Here is an 18,517-nt window from a genome sequence, read left to right as displayed (position 1 = left end):
AACAATGTCATTTTGGATTATCAAATTCTATTCTGGGACCACAGGTATATAGCTCCTCCCACAGTAGGGGAGGATCAGGTTCAGGACTACCCAAGGAAGGGACCCAAAAGATGCATCCCAGAGTCCTAAGTGAATTGGCTGATGTAGTGGCCAAGCCACTCTCTATGATATTTGAAAAATCATGATAGTCAGGAGAAGTCCCTGGTGACTGGAAGAAGGGAAACATTATACCCATTTTTAAAAAGGGTGGAAAACAGGACACAGGGAAATAGCTCTGTGCCTGGGAAGATCATGGAACAGATCCTCCTAGAAGCTATCCTAACGCACATCGAGGATGGGGAAGTGATTGGCTGCAGCCAGCATGGCAGTATGGCTTCACCAAGGGCAAGTCCTGCCTGACCAACCTAGTGGCTTTCTGGAACGGGGTAACCACAACAGTGGAAACAAGAAAAGCAATGGAGGTAATCTATCTGGACTTCTGTAAAGCCTGTGACACAGTTCCCCACAACATTTTTCTCTCTAAATTGGAGAGATATGGATTTGATGGGTGGACTGCTAGGTGGTAAGGAACTGGTTGGATGGTTGCATTCAGAGAGTAGTGGTCAACAGCTAAATGTCCAGATGGAGATCGGTGACAAGTGGTGTCCCTCAGGGGTCCGTACTGGGACCAGTGCTGTTTAATATCATCATCATCATCTTCATCAGACAGTGAGATTGAAACCACCCTCAGCAAGTTTGCAGATTACATCAAACTGAGGGGTGATTTACTACTCCAGAACGATGGCGTGTCATTCATAGGGACCTGGACAAGCTGGAGAAGTGGGCCTGTGTGAATCTCATAAGGTTCAACAAGGCCAAGTGCAAGGTCCTACACAAGGTCCAAGGCAATTTGCAGTTTCAATACAGGGTGGGGGATGATGTGATTAAGAGCAGCCCTGCGGAGAAGGACTTGGGGGTGTTGGTTGATGAGAAGTTCAACATGAGCCACAAATGTGTGCTCACAGCCCAGAAGGCCAACCATATCCTGGGCTGCATCAAAAGAAGCGTGGCCAGCAGGTCGAGGCGGGTGATTCTCCCCCTCTACTCTGCTCTTGAGACCCCACCTGGGGTATTGTGTCCAGTTCTGGAATCCTCAACATAAGAAGGACATGGAGCTGTTGGAACAGGTCCATAGGAGGGCTACAAAGATGATCAGAGGACTGGAGCACCTCTGCCATGAGACAGGCTATGAGAGTTGGGGTTGTTCAGCCTGGAGATGAGAAGGCTCAGAGGAGACACGTTAGTGGCCTTCCAGTACCTGAACGCAGCTACAAGAAAGGGACTTTTTACAAGGGCATGGAGTGATAGGACTAGGGGGAATGCCTATAAATTGGAGGGGGGAAGATTTAGACTAGACATTTGGAAGAAATTCTTCGCAATGAGGGTGGTAAAGCAGGTTCCCATAGGTTGCCCAGGGAAGTTGTGAATCCCCCCTATGCTTGAAGGATTCAAGGCCACGTTGGATGGGGCCTTGGGCAGCCTGATCTAGTGGGAGGTGTCCCTGCCTATGACAGGGGGGTTGGAACTAAATTATCTTTAAGGTCCCTTCCAACCGAAGCCATTCTGTGATTATCAGGTCTTCTCAATTCAAGTTCCAGTGGATGGTATCAATTCCCAATCTTCACACTTATTTATGCTTTCACAGTGGTTTTCATACAACTCTGAAATACAGCAAAGAAAGCAGTCCTATTCCACCTATGTAAGAAAATAGCATTCAGTCTTCCACAAAACCGTGTATCCTTGCTCACGTACCAAGCACCCAGTGTTGATTAAAGCTCAGCAGAGAATCACACAGCTCAGAACATCACAAAATGTGCCCAAATCTGTTATGTGCATGAAGTTTAAGAAATGAAAAGTGACTTCAAGTCTAATAATTGTAACCTAATGATTATTTAAATAAGCTCTAGTCTAATAAAATATATTGTTCAGGTTCACAAATGGAAGAGATGCGTTGCACTAAAATTATTTATTTTTACTGGATAATTTTTGTTTGTCTGCAATTAATTGAATACAGACTTTTTCCAGCCCCCTGACAAGTAGCAAGTAAAGTAGCAAGTTAAACCAAGTAGGGACTACAGGCATACAAAATATAAATCAGAAAGGAACTTTCACCTAACAGCTGCTGAGTATCCCGCTAGCTAAAATGACTCAATAACATGTCCTTTTTCCTAGTGACCACATACTCTGCTCATCTGAATATGTCTACTAGCTTTCCTTGGCTTACAACCTTGTTCTTGTCACGTTCCCATGTGGCAAATAAAAGTTGATACTCCTAAAAATCCATAGGAATTAATGCAGATACATTAATACTCACTGTGTCACATGAGGAATGAAAGAGTTAACAATACAGAATTTGAAATTGAATTTAAAATGTTAGTGGGCATCCTCAGTTGACACTTCATAGCAAGATGATAGCTGTCATATAAACAATGTTATCCCTATATCTTTTTTGCTAAGGCTGTAATATATTCATATTACTAGGGAACAGACTAGGTATTTGTATCTTTTTAAAGCTCTTTTGCAGTCATTTTTTGATGAGACTTTTACTCAGTGCTTTTAAATAATTTTACAGCTGGAGTTACAGCCTCAAACGTCAGTAATTTCTACAAGGTGCTTCTTTGAAGCATGTTGCATTACTGTTGTTTTGTTTATACCACCATGATACCTGTAAATACTAATTTTCACGCCGAATGCTTTTAATATCAGGAATGGCTATCACAATTTGTCAAGAGCACCACGTACATTCCTCCTTGCTGAACAACAGCATAACAAATTGAGTTCAACCTTGTCTGTAGAAGACTCCTCATAACAATGCTGATGACAAGGCTAAACCGCGGCCAAGAAAATCGCAGTACAAAGCACAGTCTGCTTTCCGCAACAATCCCAGAAAGCCCACAAATATTTCAGAAATTTAATTGCCCAAAGGGCTGGACAGGAGTAAAAACCAACCTACAAGAAGCTGGTATGATACAGTAAAATCTTGCAAAATGTTCATATTTCTCATGACTTTTTTTTTTCCTCTCCAATGGCACAAAAGGAATCATCCCCTCTATGCATACCATTGCATACCTCTATGCAATGTTTTTCTCTTATCATATATTTGAGCATTTTTATTTAAAAAACAAAGTTTACATCAACTGTCATATCGCAGACTATTTGAACCCCCTTTTTAGGCAAAATACTTATAGTGGAAAGGTTTTCTAGTATTAGACGTGGTATTTTTTTGCAATAATTTTGTTCTGTTCCAGTTGATACCACAGAAAGAAAACCAAGTCAATAGGGCAAAATGATGAACATGCTGTTATTTAGGATGAGACAGGTAAAAAAATACAGATGGAAAGAGCTACCAGATGAACTGAACTCATGCAGAGCCAAGAAAACCGCTTCTGTTGATTTAACCTAGCAACTGGCAAATTCCACTAAACATCTTGGTTGTAAACATTTTGGTTATGCTGCCAAGTTCTCTGTTTTGCTCGACAGTCTAATGTTCCATTAGTAAGTGTGACAGAATTAGGTTGTTTTTCTTGCACTCCCATAACACCTACATACTAAGAAATGAAGACGTTACTTGATTCATTTAAAGAAAATGTACTCGCTATGAAAGTATTAGAGGAAGGATTGAACAGAAAGGGATGCTTATACCTCATGTCCTTGTGGCAGAAGAGTGACTAAAGTTTTTAGCAAATGCCTGCCATTTATATTTCCACACTTTAAGTCCCTGGAATACAGACTCCTAGAGGGGAAACAATATATGACAAAAAAAACCCCAAACAACCCCACTTTCATATGACATGAGAAAGACCCTGTAAGTAGAAAATAAAGAACTGTACAAATAAATATTAAGCATGCCAGCTTTTCCATTAAATATGCAAACTTGAAAAAAAAAGTCAAGCTACCTTTCCACTCCAATAAGCAAAAAAAAATTTAGTTTTACAGAGAACTGCTGAATCACATACTGCCCATTACTTCACCGTTGAACGCTACGTTGAAGTAAAAGTTACCTTAAAATAGAAGAAAGATACTCCTCAGATACCCCTTCTTTATTTAAAGAAAAATTATCATTTTCTACATGTGATTGCGAATGGGGAGATCTGATTGCAGAGCAGGCTTGAGTCGCCAGTTTGAATAGTGAACGTGCTGCAGAATTCTTGTTCTGAGCAGGAAGATTAGCCCTTTGAGTAAGACAGGTTGGTGAGAAATAACAAAGAGCTGCAAACTGAAAGCACAAAAAGCAGAATCTCTTCCCCAGTGTGAGATCAGGACAGTGTGCAGTATCCCCAATACAGAGGGAATAATTCAAGCCTCTTTCTGTGGGAGTAACGACACCTCTTCATCCTACAAGAGTGTTATGAGGATTTGTGCTCACAAGACGATCAGTCCCCTCAAATTTCCATGCTGAAGATATTAGTTAATATGCAAGTAGCATTTATATGATTGCTGTACGGATATATTTAAAAAAATGACAGCTTCATAACATTTGTTAATATTTCCCAATTAATTTAATTTACTCTAAGGGCCTCTTTCTGTCTAAGAGGTGCATACTGCTTTATGAAATAGATTAAACCCAATAATATTGTTGTTTTAATTTATGGACAGATAATTCTGCATTTTTTTTCTTGTCATGTTAAGGAATTATCATTTTGCTAACAAATTTGCATTCATCCTCATGCATCACTGCAAATACTTATGGAAATCAGATAAAGACTAGTGGAATCAACACGTTTCCAGTTGCAAAGGGAGAGAGGATAAAGGTATTCAAAATGGGAGACTGACGCAAAATGCTTGAAGGATTAATAACTTAAAGGCCTGTAGACATTATTCATTAAAAATGCTCATAAGTGTGGCAACAAACATCAACTATATAAACTTGCAATTGAAAGCTTATTCTCGAGAATACAGAAGAGCATAAAGTAAACCAATGAGATACCAAGAAGCCACAAGTATTGTTCTGGTCATTTCTAATTATGACAAATAACTCACTATCATAGCTAAAGGCTTTGCTGCTTATAACCAGGGCTGTGCAAATGAGACTGCTTATGATCTGCTTCTTCGATGCCTGTGCAGCAGGAGAATATTTGAAGCATCTGACATTCCCAAAGGACAAGAACACAGTTTCTCATTCAAATTTAATTCTGTATTGATTTGACAACTAGCATTCGAGTGGTCAGGTTTGACTAACTCTTTTCCTTTCTACAAAATCCCTCCTCTTTGTGCTGCTCAGTGATCACAGAACACTACGGACACAGCAGGAAACACAAATCTAGAACTGCCTGCACAGAGGCATTGGCCTACTGAGCTTGCAAATACAGGAACACTTACTTTATATCCAAAGAGACTGAAAAAAATCAATCAAAGGAAACTGACCTACAGAAATCCAAACAACCACACAGAAACAATAAGTGAAAAACTATATTCCTAGCTCCCCTTCGAACAGTATCCTTACTTCAACCTGCTTCACAGTTCAATACCAGCATGAAAACAATATTTAATATTTTTAAAAATTTTCTCTCATAGTACAAAAAAATTGGTAACTTCTGTGTGTGCAAAGCTCCTAAATTTTATAACACTGCCATGCCAAATTAACTACTTCAAACATTCACCTTCACCTGCTTTATTCACATTCATCTTTTTAATGTTTCAATTACATCTATTTTTATAAATACAGAATTCTACCCTGTACACGTTCAGTGAGCACATTTTTCCTAGAAATTTTAAATTTGGTGCAGACATAGCAGCCTGTAAAAGACGCGAGGCTCCGGGTATTTTAGTGAAAGGTAAACAAGAAAATCTTCAGCAACAGTATTTGTTTCACGTTGCTTGTAAAAACTTGATATTTAATTCGCCTTGAAAACAACTCTTTATGCCTCAGATCAAATCTTCCCTTTGTTGTGTTTTACATACACTATTTTTTCTCCTGAACCTTACTTCTATTTTTTGATACGTTGAAATAAACTGGCTATTTACACATCTTGTTGGATGTGCCAGAATCCAAGATTTGCTCTGTACAGTAATGTGCAGGATTATGTGCTTCTCTTTCACATAAATACGAAACTTCACTCTGCTTTGGAAGGATCGTGCCACAGAGAGGGAAAAAAAAAAAAAAAACAAACAAGTCATGCTTGTTCATTCTCTTCTTGGTTATTGGGTGACTGAAAACATCCAAAACCACAATTTCAGCAAATGCTAATGTTGATTTCAAGTGACAGAGGAACAGAATCATTAGGGGATGAAAAGGGGATGAAAAGCCTCCTCTAAGGTGAATTAATCAGATAATGATTGAGACTATTCAATACTGCTGAGAATAAATAAAACAAGCCTAAAAAACTGGCTGGGAGGTCCCCATCATTCCCAACTCCTAGGAATGAACAATTGTGTTGTTGACAGTGATGAACTTTATTACCTGCTGCCTAGGAATTAAACTGAACTACTCGGTGTCAATGGAACAGCATTTTGCCTACTCCTTTTCAGATCCTCCATTCTGTACTGAAGGATATACGTCCATTCATTTTTTTTACATCTTGATCCACAATGCCCTTATTTATCTTAATCCCATCAAAACCTACAACTTTCAGGACAGAAATGTTTATTTTTCTTTGCTCACACCAAGATCAAAAACAGTTAAGGAACTAACTACAAAATCAGATTCTGTGAAATGATCTTTTTATCACAATGGAAAGTTGCCTTGTATAAGAAGGAAAAAACATCGTATTTTTAATACGTGGATCTGGGAATCATGTTCATCCACTCTCTGTCGCATACCTGAAAATAACTTTTTTGATTATGCTTTCATTAGACTTATTTTAATTTCTTAGAACTCCCATTTAAAATGCTAACATTTATCAGAAGCTATCCATAACAGTGTACAGTTCTTACCCTCATAGCTGTGTAAATTTAAAACACTTAGAAAACATTATCTAAAATAAAACCATTATTCCTTCTCATCTATCGCATTTATCTTTCCCTGAAGATATCAAATCTAAGAGGAAATAAAAGGTATACCTCAGTTCATGTATTCTCCGTGATTTTCTGTGAGACAATCTGCTGAATATTTTGTTCATTACTCACCTCAGAGTTAAAAAGTAAGCCTTGTTTTTTTGTTTTTTAAAAAAACAGTTTGTAAGTCCATTCCATCCACCCTTGCTTATTGAAAGAAGCGTTTTAAAGTGTTTTACAGTATCTAAGAATTATATTTTGTTTACAAAGCATCATCGTTATCCATAAACTACGTTAAGTAGCAATGACATTTGCCCATACACGTTCCTCACAACAGCAATGCAACATACCTGCAGCACGGAGATTTTAGCTGTTTGACTTTTTAAAAAGAACTAGTGACCAACAGTTTCCATTGTCTCCCTCCCCAATACCTTTCACTACTCTCATTAAATGAGAGAATGGAGAATCCAGAATAAGGATTTATCCTACACAACTTTCCTGGACCACTGTTAAGAACCAGTTCTTGCAGCCACATTTAAGAATCATTCAATAAATAAATGAAACCGTTCATTTACTTGTCCAACCCCTAAAAAATTGTGGAAAACAGATAAATGAAAACTTGATAATTCTTGACCAAATTATAGGTTTGTAAAGGTCACTTTACATATACAAACATATTTTATTACCAATAATAAGCATACTAAATTTCACTGGAATTAACAACGAGTGCAGAGAGTAAATGAAATGCAGATGCCACGGCTCAAAATTAGGGCACATCAGACCCTTCAGAAAAAAGAAACTCACCCCAACAATACTATAATCAAACTATACTTGCAACATTTAAACATACAAAATTAGCTTTAGTATTATGCAACCACACACAGGGTTAGGGAAAAGAGGAACAGTAGGCAGAAAAGCACCAACTAACTATTGTAAGTCGCCTAGTTCGGTTGTATCACACACTCAAAGTCTCCCCATAAACCAATCTTCTCTTCAAATTAAACAGCCTAACAAAAATATAAGGCTTGCAAGGGAGATCGTAACTTACCAAGGGACAAGCCTAAAGGAAAACAAATAATTAGGTTACAAAAATAACCCAAAACCAAACAACAGCAGAGAAACCTTCGTTACCTCTCTCTGACTGCTCTACCAAAGAAGCAGCTGGAGGAAAAGAGGAGTATAACTGAGTTTCTTAAGTGGCTCAAGGTGTTTGCGTTTCAGCAATTTCACCATACCTTTAATTTCAGGTGATTTGTATTAACAGAATATATCCCACTTATCTTAATGGATGTCTAAAATGCTCACCAAAATATCTGTCTCTCTGAACTATCATTATCTCTCTTAGTTTTGGTGTTGCACATTTCAGATATCCAACTTGATAAGGATTTCAAAATGCCAAACCTATATTTCCTACACTAATGGATTATGTTTGAAAACATATGGCTGGGTCATTAACATTACTTATTTAGGCACTGGGAAAGTTGTTTATAGGTGTTTCAATAGAAGAGTCAAAAAACTTTTTAAGGGATATTTTCCATCTGAAAACTTTTATTTGCTGAGGCCAAAACTTTTTTTTCAAAAACATTTTAAGTTTCCATACAACTGTCTTTCATTCACTGCATGGAAAATTCAATCACTGGCCAGAAAGAGCGAGCGAGCAAGAGAGACAGACAGAGAGACCACCAGCTACTGTGAGAATACTTGTCTGAGATATAGAAAACCCATTTTAAAGTCCTCTGTTTGTTTAATTTATTCCAGGAAGGAAACATCTATTGTTCTACTGTGTATTATTACAGAAACACTTTCATTGAAAACAGTCCTATGTGTTAATTATATTGAATTAAATTTATGAAAACACTCCAATTTTATTTCATTTACAATAGAACTGCAAAAAATACTCTTGGGTTGGAACAGCCAATACAGATTTGCAATTTCACTTCTAACGTAACTGATAAGGCTAAAACAATGAGTACAGATTTACATTTTCTCTTCTAAAGTATTTGATGCCTCTGACATAATCCATGCCATCTATGGACCGAAGGTACATGCCACTGTAATCATTGGGCACTGCTCCATTGATTGAAACAAAATTCAACTCTGAACTCCTTAGAATAATTCTGCTCACTGAAAGACCTTTCATCATGTTTTCCAAATGCCACTGTCCTCCTGCAGATTTACTTATGCCTATCAGTTTCTAGCTAAGGGAAATTGGAAGGATTTACTACCTGTATTGATATGATTAGGATGAAGAACTTGGGGGTAATCAGGATCCTCCCATGGAGCTTCAAGAAAATCTTTTTTCATAGTCTTAGTGATAACACATTTTCAGCAACTTGTAATGCTGCAAGTTTTATGACTTTTTAATCTTAGATATAAAGTACTCAGCAGGAAAACTTACCCTGTAGGTATGCATCAGAATTCATTGTGTCAGCATGTGTCTGCCTGAAGGGAGAAACCTGAATGAACCTAATATTTGCCCTTGTAGTACCTGTTACATTAATTTTTAAGTTATGCAGGAAACCCCATTAACAAAAAAGAAGTAGTGATGCACACCTTAAGCTGAAGCATGATTTGTTTCTGTCTGGTTTTGGAGACTTCAGTGAGACAGAAGTTAATACTTTTCTGTATGTCTCTTGCTGAGAAAATAAATAGATTTCCAGAATTCCAAGCATCATTTTTGCTTAAGCCAATGGCTTGCAATTTTGAAATACTGAGCTAACTCTCACTTCATGAAGAAAGTTTCAATAAATTAAGGAAAACATACTAAGAGAAAAGAGAGTGCCTGTTCACAAAATTTGGGAAAGAAAGATATTTATGATCAAATCATAGAGGCTGAAAAAGCCAGGCAATTCATGCATAGTTCCCAGTCTCTTTCCTGATTCTTTCAATAATTATATGAGTGACAGCGGGAAATTACATATGTTGTACCCATGTTCCCTGAAATAAAATTTAATTAAAAAAAAAATAAATCTTGTGAAATGGCCTCGTACCAAGGCAACTGTGCTTCTGAGCTCACACAAGTTTTCTTCAATGATCCTGCATTTCGGGTGTTAGGGCCTTCAGCTATTACCTCTCTTGAAGTATTTTGTTCTTCGACCAAACTTTGAGCTACAAGCCCTGAACAAAATAATAATTTCAGGAAATGCCATCTTGTGTTCATAATGTGTAAATCTTTCTTTGTCTTCTTGTAGGACAACAGACTTGCCAAGGTTAATCTTGCAAGAGAGGGCCAACACCAAAGTCACCTTGACTTTGCAAAAGGGAGTACTTCAACTTGAACAAATTTATCTTGTAAGACAGATGGATCGTGTGGTGTTATGATGCTCAAATCAGCTGAGTGACACCTGAGATGAGGCGGAGGCCTCACAGCCTGATGTTGCTTCAGTCGAGAACAGAAACACTCCCTAAAGATTGAACTGAGCTGCCAGCCCAAGAGGCATGATGAACTGCCGAGTCCCCCTTCTGACAATGCAAATGGCCCCACCGAGACCCAATTAACAGAAAATAATAATGGTCCTAGTCCCACCTCACCAAGAGGGGCCACGAAAGTATAAAACTGGCAAAGGAAAATCCTTTTGTAGGAGAGAAGGAATCAAATGACCACCTTATCTAATGCACAGGTCTGGACTACTCTTCCACTCCTCCAGAAGAGACACCTTTGTGTAAGAGTCACATCTCTGACTTTGTCAGATGTACCACTGGAAGATAACTACAAAGTTGAGTTTCAATTGTTACTTCTTATAAATGGTTATATATATATATGACCATTGTTAAGTGATTGTAATCCTATAGTGCTAACGCATCAAGTGAATTTATCAATGGCAATTCTGAACTTGTTTTATCCACCGTTTTAAAAAAAAATTACCTGTAGTTTTCAGCATTGCAAAATCATTTGAGCCAGAGTCCTTGGCTCTGACGGGAATTGTGAAACTGTTTAACTGTTTCAGTGACAGCCCACCTGGCTCACTAGCAGCAAGTATTAATCTGTCAGCTGAAAAGCCTATGAGGGGATCTGGCAGCAGATTTGTGGGTGACAGTCCATGAGAGGACTCTCACAGGTGACACTAACTCTGATCAGTGGCTAACACATATATCTTCACCTAGTACTCTCCTAAAGAGGGAGTAGGGAAAATTACATAATCATTTAGTCATAAACTGTTGACCAAGTCTAGGACTAGGGACAGATCTAGCCACACCTAGGCTTCCCCGAGGGAAGCAAGGGGGTCCATCATGAACGTCATGACTCAGTGGGAGGGCCTCCCTCAGCCATGGAGCACAGCCATATCTATTTAACACGCCACTTCTCTACACACGAAGCCTGGCAGCTAAGCGTTATCAACAGGCACTCAAAACTACTTTTGTCTGGGTGATAAACTCTTCCCTAACTATAAATCAGTCATTCAGAAAATAATATCCATTGAGGGGCTCTTGATGTTCACAGAGTTCTACAGTCTGTTTTTTTTTAACACTTCATTACAGTTAGAGTGGTTAATTAGTGCCACTAACCAAACAACGATGCAGCCCTAGCCCTGGAGGCAGTCTTCAGTCCTGATCTTCACTCTGCCTAGAGAGACTGCTTATTTTTCCTATTTGTTTCCGTTTGCTCATCCAATTGCCCCTAAGAAAGCAAAATCTAATATTTTCACGCAGGGAAGTCTAATAATCCAAAGTTGCTATGTAGTAACATTAACTGAATTACTAATTTACATACTGTACTCCTAAAAATGCATAGCAGTACTTTTGGATTATACAGTATTTCCATTGTCTTCTGCATGTCCTCCTTTCAAAACCTGCAGGAAGATGTAGGTTCTGGTTCTCTGATGTACAGGACATCATGTTCAACAGACACAGACAAGGTATTTACAGACAGGTTCAAATGTGGCCATAAACATAGTGTATTTTCAACATGAGCAAATAGTCACAATAAATGAGAGTGTGCTGGAGGAGAGACAACTTTTTTTCCCAGACTCAGTTTACAGGACAGGATAAACAAAGACCTGAAAGAAATTATTAGATCAAGAGAAAACTGCATTTTTTTTCCATTAAGCTCTATTTTGATGATGGCTTTTTGATGATTCTTTGTCACTCCATTTCATATCAGTCAAAGCTTAGGAGGAGAATTTCACAGCCACATCCACACCCTGCTGGATGAGCTGATGTTCCTTGGGAAACATGCACAGAGTTACTGAGAAAAAAAAGAGGCTGAATAGATGTAAAGATGATTCTTGCAACAAGACCCATAATACTGACTTCTCACTCCTACCTTCAGAATAAATTCAGTGCTTTCGCAGATCTCTGTGACTGTGAAACAAATCAGGTGTATAAGTCTTCTCTCAGAAATTACAAAATTGAAGGCTGTCATCAAAGACAGTAAGCCACTGTGATGCCATCGTTTTTGAAAGTCTGTGCTACATCAGTAAGATATAAGGAGTTGTAGAATACTGATATAGGAAATAAAAGCAAAGAGTGGGAGGAATCAATGAAGAATGATGAGAGACTGGATTAAAATAAAATGGAGAAGGGGAGTTAGATTAGAAGAGGTAGGGCTGAGTGAGATATAGTTCTATAACTCTATTCACTTTAAGAGAAATACAAAAAATATTTCTGCAACAAACGGAAACCATGTTTTTGTTCAGAGATTACATGCTGCTCAGTGGAGGTAAAAATTCAGGTGGGGAGTGGAATGAGAGGGACAAGAGCTAATCAGGTGTCCAGACAATGAAAGAGGATCATTGAACCCTAACCTGTATCAACCCATGACTCATAATGTCTATGTGATTATTTCAGAGTTCATTTTGAAAACAAAAAGAAACAATACATTAAAATGTTCTTATTCAAAGAAGTGAAAGCAAATACTTAAAATATCAGAAATAGTGCTCTTAAGGAAGAGAGGGTAAATAGCTGTTGGTGTGTCGATTAGTATAAGAAGCTTTTTCAACTACAGGCCAAGTTTGTTATCACCATTGCTAACTTAAGTCAAAACCTCATGCTTCAGCTAGATGTGCAATGTTACACTCTCAAAACACATTGTCTTGGCAAACCAGTGATCATTATTGTGACTGTCAAGGGAATTAGCATGTGTGTCAATTAGCATGAGAAGCTTTTTCAAGTACAGGCCAAATTTGTTATCATCATTGCTAACTTAGGACAAAACCTCATTCTTCAGCTCATTCTTCAATGTAATGTCACATTCACAAATTACGGTGTCTTGGCAAACCAGTGATCATTATTGTGACTGTCATATTGATTATTCCAAACACCTGCACTAAAACTATTAATCTGATTGACCAGATGGAAGATTTATCTCTGGTTAAAGCTGTATGCACAAATGTCATGAGGTGCAAGAAAGTCATGTCCACTAATGACTGCAAAGATCTGCATTAGTGAAGCCTGTAGACCTACAGGATGAATGGCAGAACTATCGGTACAGACCTAATTTAGTATAGATTTATACCTTATTAGACTTACAGCAGCAGTAACTGCTTAGGACTGTTAGCTTTTGCTACTTCTGCTGCCATCTCTATTTCTTACTCAGGGAATTGGTATCAAGAGTATTAACTGCAGAAGTCAAAACACACTAAGGTAGTAAATGCTGAAGGAAATTTTCAGCTCCTTCAAAGCACAAAGGAAAGAATGTAAAGATTTTTTTCTTATGTTTAATACCAATTAGTAAAGCATGGTTGAGATCAATCATGGCATTCAAATGCAATTAAACATTTCTGTAATAAATTACTGTTATGGTTACTATTTATAACATGGTTGTGGCTAATAAACAGTGAGACTGATGCTCATCATAACAACTAATGTATAATTAGGTAATATTAGTTCTCTTATGTGCTAAGTGGCTGTCACAGATCCCTTCTTAAAAGTCGCTGTCACTGTATTTTAGAATACTTTTTAAAATAATAAAATACTATTATAATAAAGCAGAGTATAATGAGTAGGAGAAAGGAACATGTTCTAAAAAATGGATGAGAAATTGCTTGGTAAGTTGACCTTTCAGAAATATCCCCTCCTTCACTGACCTTCTAAATGAAAGGCAAGATTATTTTTAATTACAGCTTATGAGCCTAGATATAAGAAATCATAATTAAGTCACTCACATTTAAGCCAGCTACAATCTTGCTATTATAACATAGAATAACACTTGAATTAAAGCTGCATGACAAATACAATTCTGCTATGTTGTATTTCAGATTCTTAATTCTGAAATTTCTCAACTGCGACAGTACATTTTTTCCCCAAGATAAGGCTCTAATTCTTCAAGAAATATTACACGTAGACAGAAGGATAAACTTCTGTTTGAAGGAAGATCCTCCCTACAGAAAAGTTTAAGTGCAACATCACCAACAAAGAAGATGTTCTTTTCTGAGAGAAGAAATAAAGTTTTCCCTTAACACAAGAAAAGATCTTGCTTTTTTAAATACTTTAACGGCAGAAAACAGCAGAGTATTGAAAGCTGAAATTTGACATAAAAATAACACTCACTAAAAAGAAATGCCTATGAGTGTTTTATCAAAAATTGGTTTAGAAAAGCTTTTTCAAATGTACACTGTCAGCATACACATTTGAACAGGATTTTTTGCTAAGCTTTTAAAGAGCATGGCTAACTCCCCAGGGAAACACAAAGCCACACAAAAAATTGGTTGTACTTCTGGCTACTGCACAAAGTTGCTCCTTCCTCAAGAAAAACCAAATTTAATTCTATTTTTCTAGTTAAAATAGTCATTGAGCAAAGGTTGCTGAATGGCATTAATGATATATTTACGTTCTCATTTTCTCAGAGTTGCTGCATATTTTATCTCAGAGGATTAAAGCCAGCATCAGAGCTGGCTACCCTTATTTTTAACTCAATTGTTTTCTATTCGTTTTACCCCTAAAGGTACTGTCTTAACATAATAGAACATAATGATTCCATTAAAATTATGATATACGATAGATCCAAGTGGGGTACCTCTTGCTATACTGGAAAAGACTTTCTTCCAAATATTCCTGAGTGTGATCTCACATGATTTGGATCTTTTTGGCAGTGCTGCATGTCTCAGCCTGCACAATATATTGTGAAAACAGTAACTGAGCTCATTGTTACTAGAGCTGAGATGTAATAACATGCAATCACTCCCATGAGAATCTTGCTTCCAACTTTCCTTAGATTAAATTCAAATTCTTGAAATGTTTTTGAACAAGCCTAGGTTTTCCTTCACATTTATAGACCACATATCCTCTGAGATTAACATCTGCCTTGGTGAAGCAGGATGTAATAAGAGTATGATGACAGGGTTTGCATTCTCTCTTCATGCAGAAATGCAGACTTTCTTTCGGAAATGAATTGACAAAATCCAGGAAAGGACAGTTCTCTTTCTTGGTATAAAACCAGTTACAATTGAGAACAGGGGCTTTGTTTCATTTCACAGTCTAATATAAATGCTTATTAGCTCACTGATCTCCAGCTATCCCAAAGAGAAACAGCATTCACACTGCCAGGCTTCGTTACACCTCTGTTTTAAAAAACACAGAATGGAATTTCTTTCTCAATCTTCATTTCTACAGCAAGGAGGTGGGAAAGGTTATTATCATGTTGCTAGGGGAAATGCCTCATCCCATCATCAAAAGCCAATATTATGGACTGACAGTAAATGGAGAGGGTTATGGCTTGTAAAACCAGTCATTCACATTACTACTGGAGCAATATTGCTCTCTCTTGAAGTGAGTCAGGGAGAAACAACAGATACTGTTACATTTTATATTACTTTTATCCCTACTTAAGGGTATCGGCTGTGTGATGTATTTGACTTTTTCCTGGTCTGGCCTCCATTTTACTTCATTTCAGAGGAAAAGGTTTCCCATTTTGAAAATGAACTAAAAATGAAAGATTAAATAATGCTTCCTACCCCTTTTTCCAATTTCTTGCACCATTTTCTACTATAAAAATACATAGGAAGGAGAATTTTAATATGAAGAAATACCTTTATTCTTTTATTAAAGCAACTCTTCCACAGTATGGAAGTAACTTTGTCCACAGCAAGACACATATTTGAGACAATGGTGCTGACAACCCGAGTGACCTCTTCCTTGTTTCAGCTAACAGATGGCAAGGTGACCACTTTACCTGCAGCCACAGCATCACTCTGAATACCTGGATGGCCTCAGAAGACCTCTTTCAAGAGTCAGGTTGTCTAAGGCAGGGTCCCAAGGGCTAGACACCATGAAGTCAGATGAAAAAGCAATATAGGGCCACTTGTTCATCATCATACAAAGTTGCAGATATTGTCCCACTTTTTATTATAATTTACTAAAATGGCAAGCCTGTGGCTTACTCTGGACTTAGGCCAACACTGTTCTGTGCCATATCTTTAACATTGCCTGTTTCTTTGTGGTAATTAATCATTGTTTCATTTTGTGTAATTGCGATGCAAAATAAAGAGAAATCTGTTGATGAAAAATGACATACATTATATATAAAGGAATGCACAAAACAAAATGCTTCACTGGCACATGACATAGATAAAACCACAGTCTTACAGTTCTGATCCGCTGGATAAATAATCCTTTCAAAACCAGTAATAGTTTACTCGGTAGTTATTGAAAACTGCATGGTATTATGATACATAAAAACAACTGCTGATATCATAGTAATTTAAAGAAAAAGAAGCAATAGTAATAGTGCTTCATAGTACATTAGATAAAATGATTAGCTAAAATTCTTATACATTATTTAATATGAAACGAATTAACTGTACCTTGAAAAATAATGGGTCCTCAGGAAGAGGGCTAACAGGGAGTGAGGTGGTGCTACTAGCTGGACTCATGTCTGTACTCTGAAAGAAAAGCACATAGGAGTTTGCATTTCCAATCAAGTTCTACAGACATCTTTTCACATTTTGGGGAAAAAAAAGAGCTCAAAATCAACACTGAGAATGCAAAAGAATTAAGTTGAAAAGCAACTGCAATCTGTATTGCGCTTACCTTTAATTAATAAAACTAAGTATTTCACTAATGGGTAAGAACTTCATATTTAGTTTATTTTAAAATACCTCCACATTCAAACACCGAAACTACGCACAAATATGCAAACATATTGTTTTTGCAAACAAGCAATACAAGACGATGACTGAGAACAGAAAGAATTGTCCCTATTGAACAAGCCATAATATACCTTTTTAAAAAAAATAACATTACTTTATAATGACCCAATAGTAAAGTTAGAATGCAAAATCAACAGGAAAATAATATATATTGCAAGAAAGTATTTGGATCAAAGTTTAAAAAAGGATCACTTTCACATGATTCGATATATTGTACAAACAAGAACTAATACATGAAAACAAACAGTGAACAGTGAAGTAAAATAATGAAAATAAGTCAGTATACTTCAGTGAACTATCCAGTCAAAAGCCTTGAAAAATAGATCTAAAAAGTCATTCTTCTTTAGGTGATATTTCAGTAACCTATTCATTAGGATGGTCATTATATTTACAGATGTGACAGATATGAAAGGAAATGTGGAAACTCTTAGTAATTTGGAATGGTAATAATAATAGAAGAAAAAAACTTGGGGTAAAAAAAATACAGAAATAATAGCAAGATTGTTTTGGTGAAAAGTAAAATAAGTAATTCTTCTTGGCAATAAATCCTTAAAAGATTTCCCTTATGGCAAAAAGTTCAGCACCAGCATCAACAATAGAAGAGAAAAGGTGTAGTAGAAAACATGAAAAAACAAGTTTGTATGTGTCAGAAGTTAATTTCCTTTTCATACTGTGGCATTGCAATGCAGAATGATTTAATGAATTCAACTTATGCAATTAACTAATCAGATATCTAGTTTCATATCACTGTGAATCCACTATGACCTTTCTGATAAGCCCAAATTCTGCAAGCAAAGAATATCGCTCCACTCATGAAGTTCTAACAGTTCATTAATCAAAAGATTTTTATGCAGAAATATTCTATTTTATTCAAACAATTGGTACAGTATGAAAGCTGGGATAAAATTCTGGGTAAAAATCCGTACGCCAGATTTGAAATACAGGACACAGACTTCAAAGTTAACACCTACTGAGAAAATCACCAAGTTTAATTAGGTATCTGCGAGTTACACCATACCTGAAAGAAAAGACAACAGTCATTTGCTAATAAAAGTAAGCAAGTAAAGGGCAAAGGAGGGGACCATGGTAATTATTTCTTAAGAAAAAGAGAGACAGGTAGTTTATCACCCATGGAACACAGAGACGTTGCTGAGGAATAAGGGAGATGATAACATGTCAGAAAGCCAATATCTGTTGAATCCATCACTCTGGCATTCAGAAAAATTACAAATTTTAACACAGACTCCTGCACTTGATCATCAAGGAAACTGGCTGATAATATTTACTAAGAAGGATGTGAAACATAGCTCATTTAGATTAGACTCAAAGTACAGACAACACTGGAAACCTCCTCTGTGAGAACATTCTGTCTCAAAAGCCAACAGTTCACCTGAGGACAATTTGTCTTTTAATTTACACAGAATAGGAAAGAAAAAGAAAAAAAGGAGGGAAAAAATCAA

At 36.9% G+C, this 18,517-nt stretch overlaps 1 protein-coding gene across 9 annotated transcripts in view; it reads right to left on the bottom strand.

Annotated features, from left to right (window-relative positions):
* The window catches only part of CCSER1 (coiled-coil serine rich protein 1), a 695,806-nt gene that overhangs the window by 338,417 nt on the left and 338,872 nt on the right, over positions 1–18,517 (bottom strand). For all 9 annotated transcript variants that reach the window (XM_054065343.1, XM_054065342.1, XM_054065341.1 and 6 more), the window contains one exon: positions 16,713–16,790. In XM_054065343.1, coding sequence (XP_053921318.1) covers positions 16,713–16,790 — 78 coding nt within the window. The remainder of the gene's footprint in view (positions 1–16,712; positions 16,791–18,517) is intronic.

This window comes from Cuculus canorus, chromosome 4 (genome assembly GCF_017976375.1).
Source record: "Cuculus canorus isolate bCucCan1 chromosome 4, bCucCan1.pri, whole genome shotgun sequence".
Taxonomy (NCBI): Eukaryota; Metazoa; Chordata; class Aves; order Cuculiformes; family Cuculidae; genus Cuculus; species Cuculus canorus.
The sequence above is the reverse complement of the archived record's forward strand: the minus strand, read 5'-3'. Positions and strand labels throughout refer to the sequence as shown.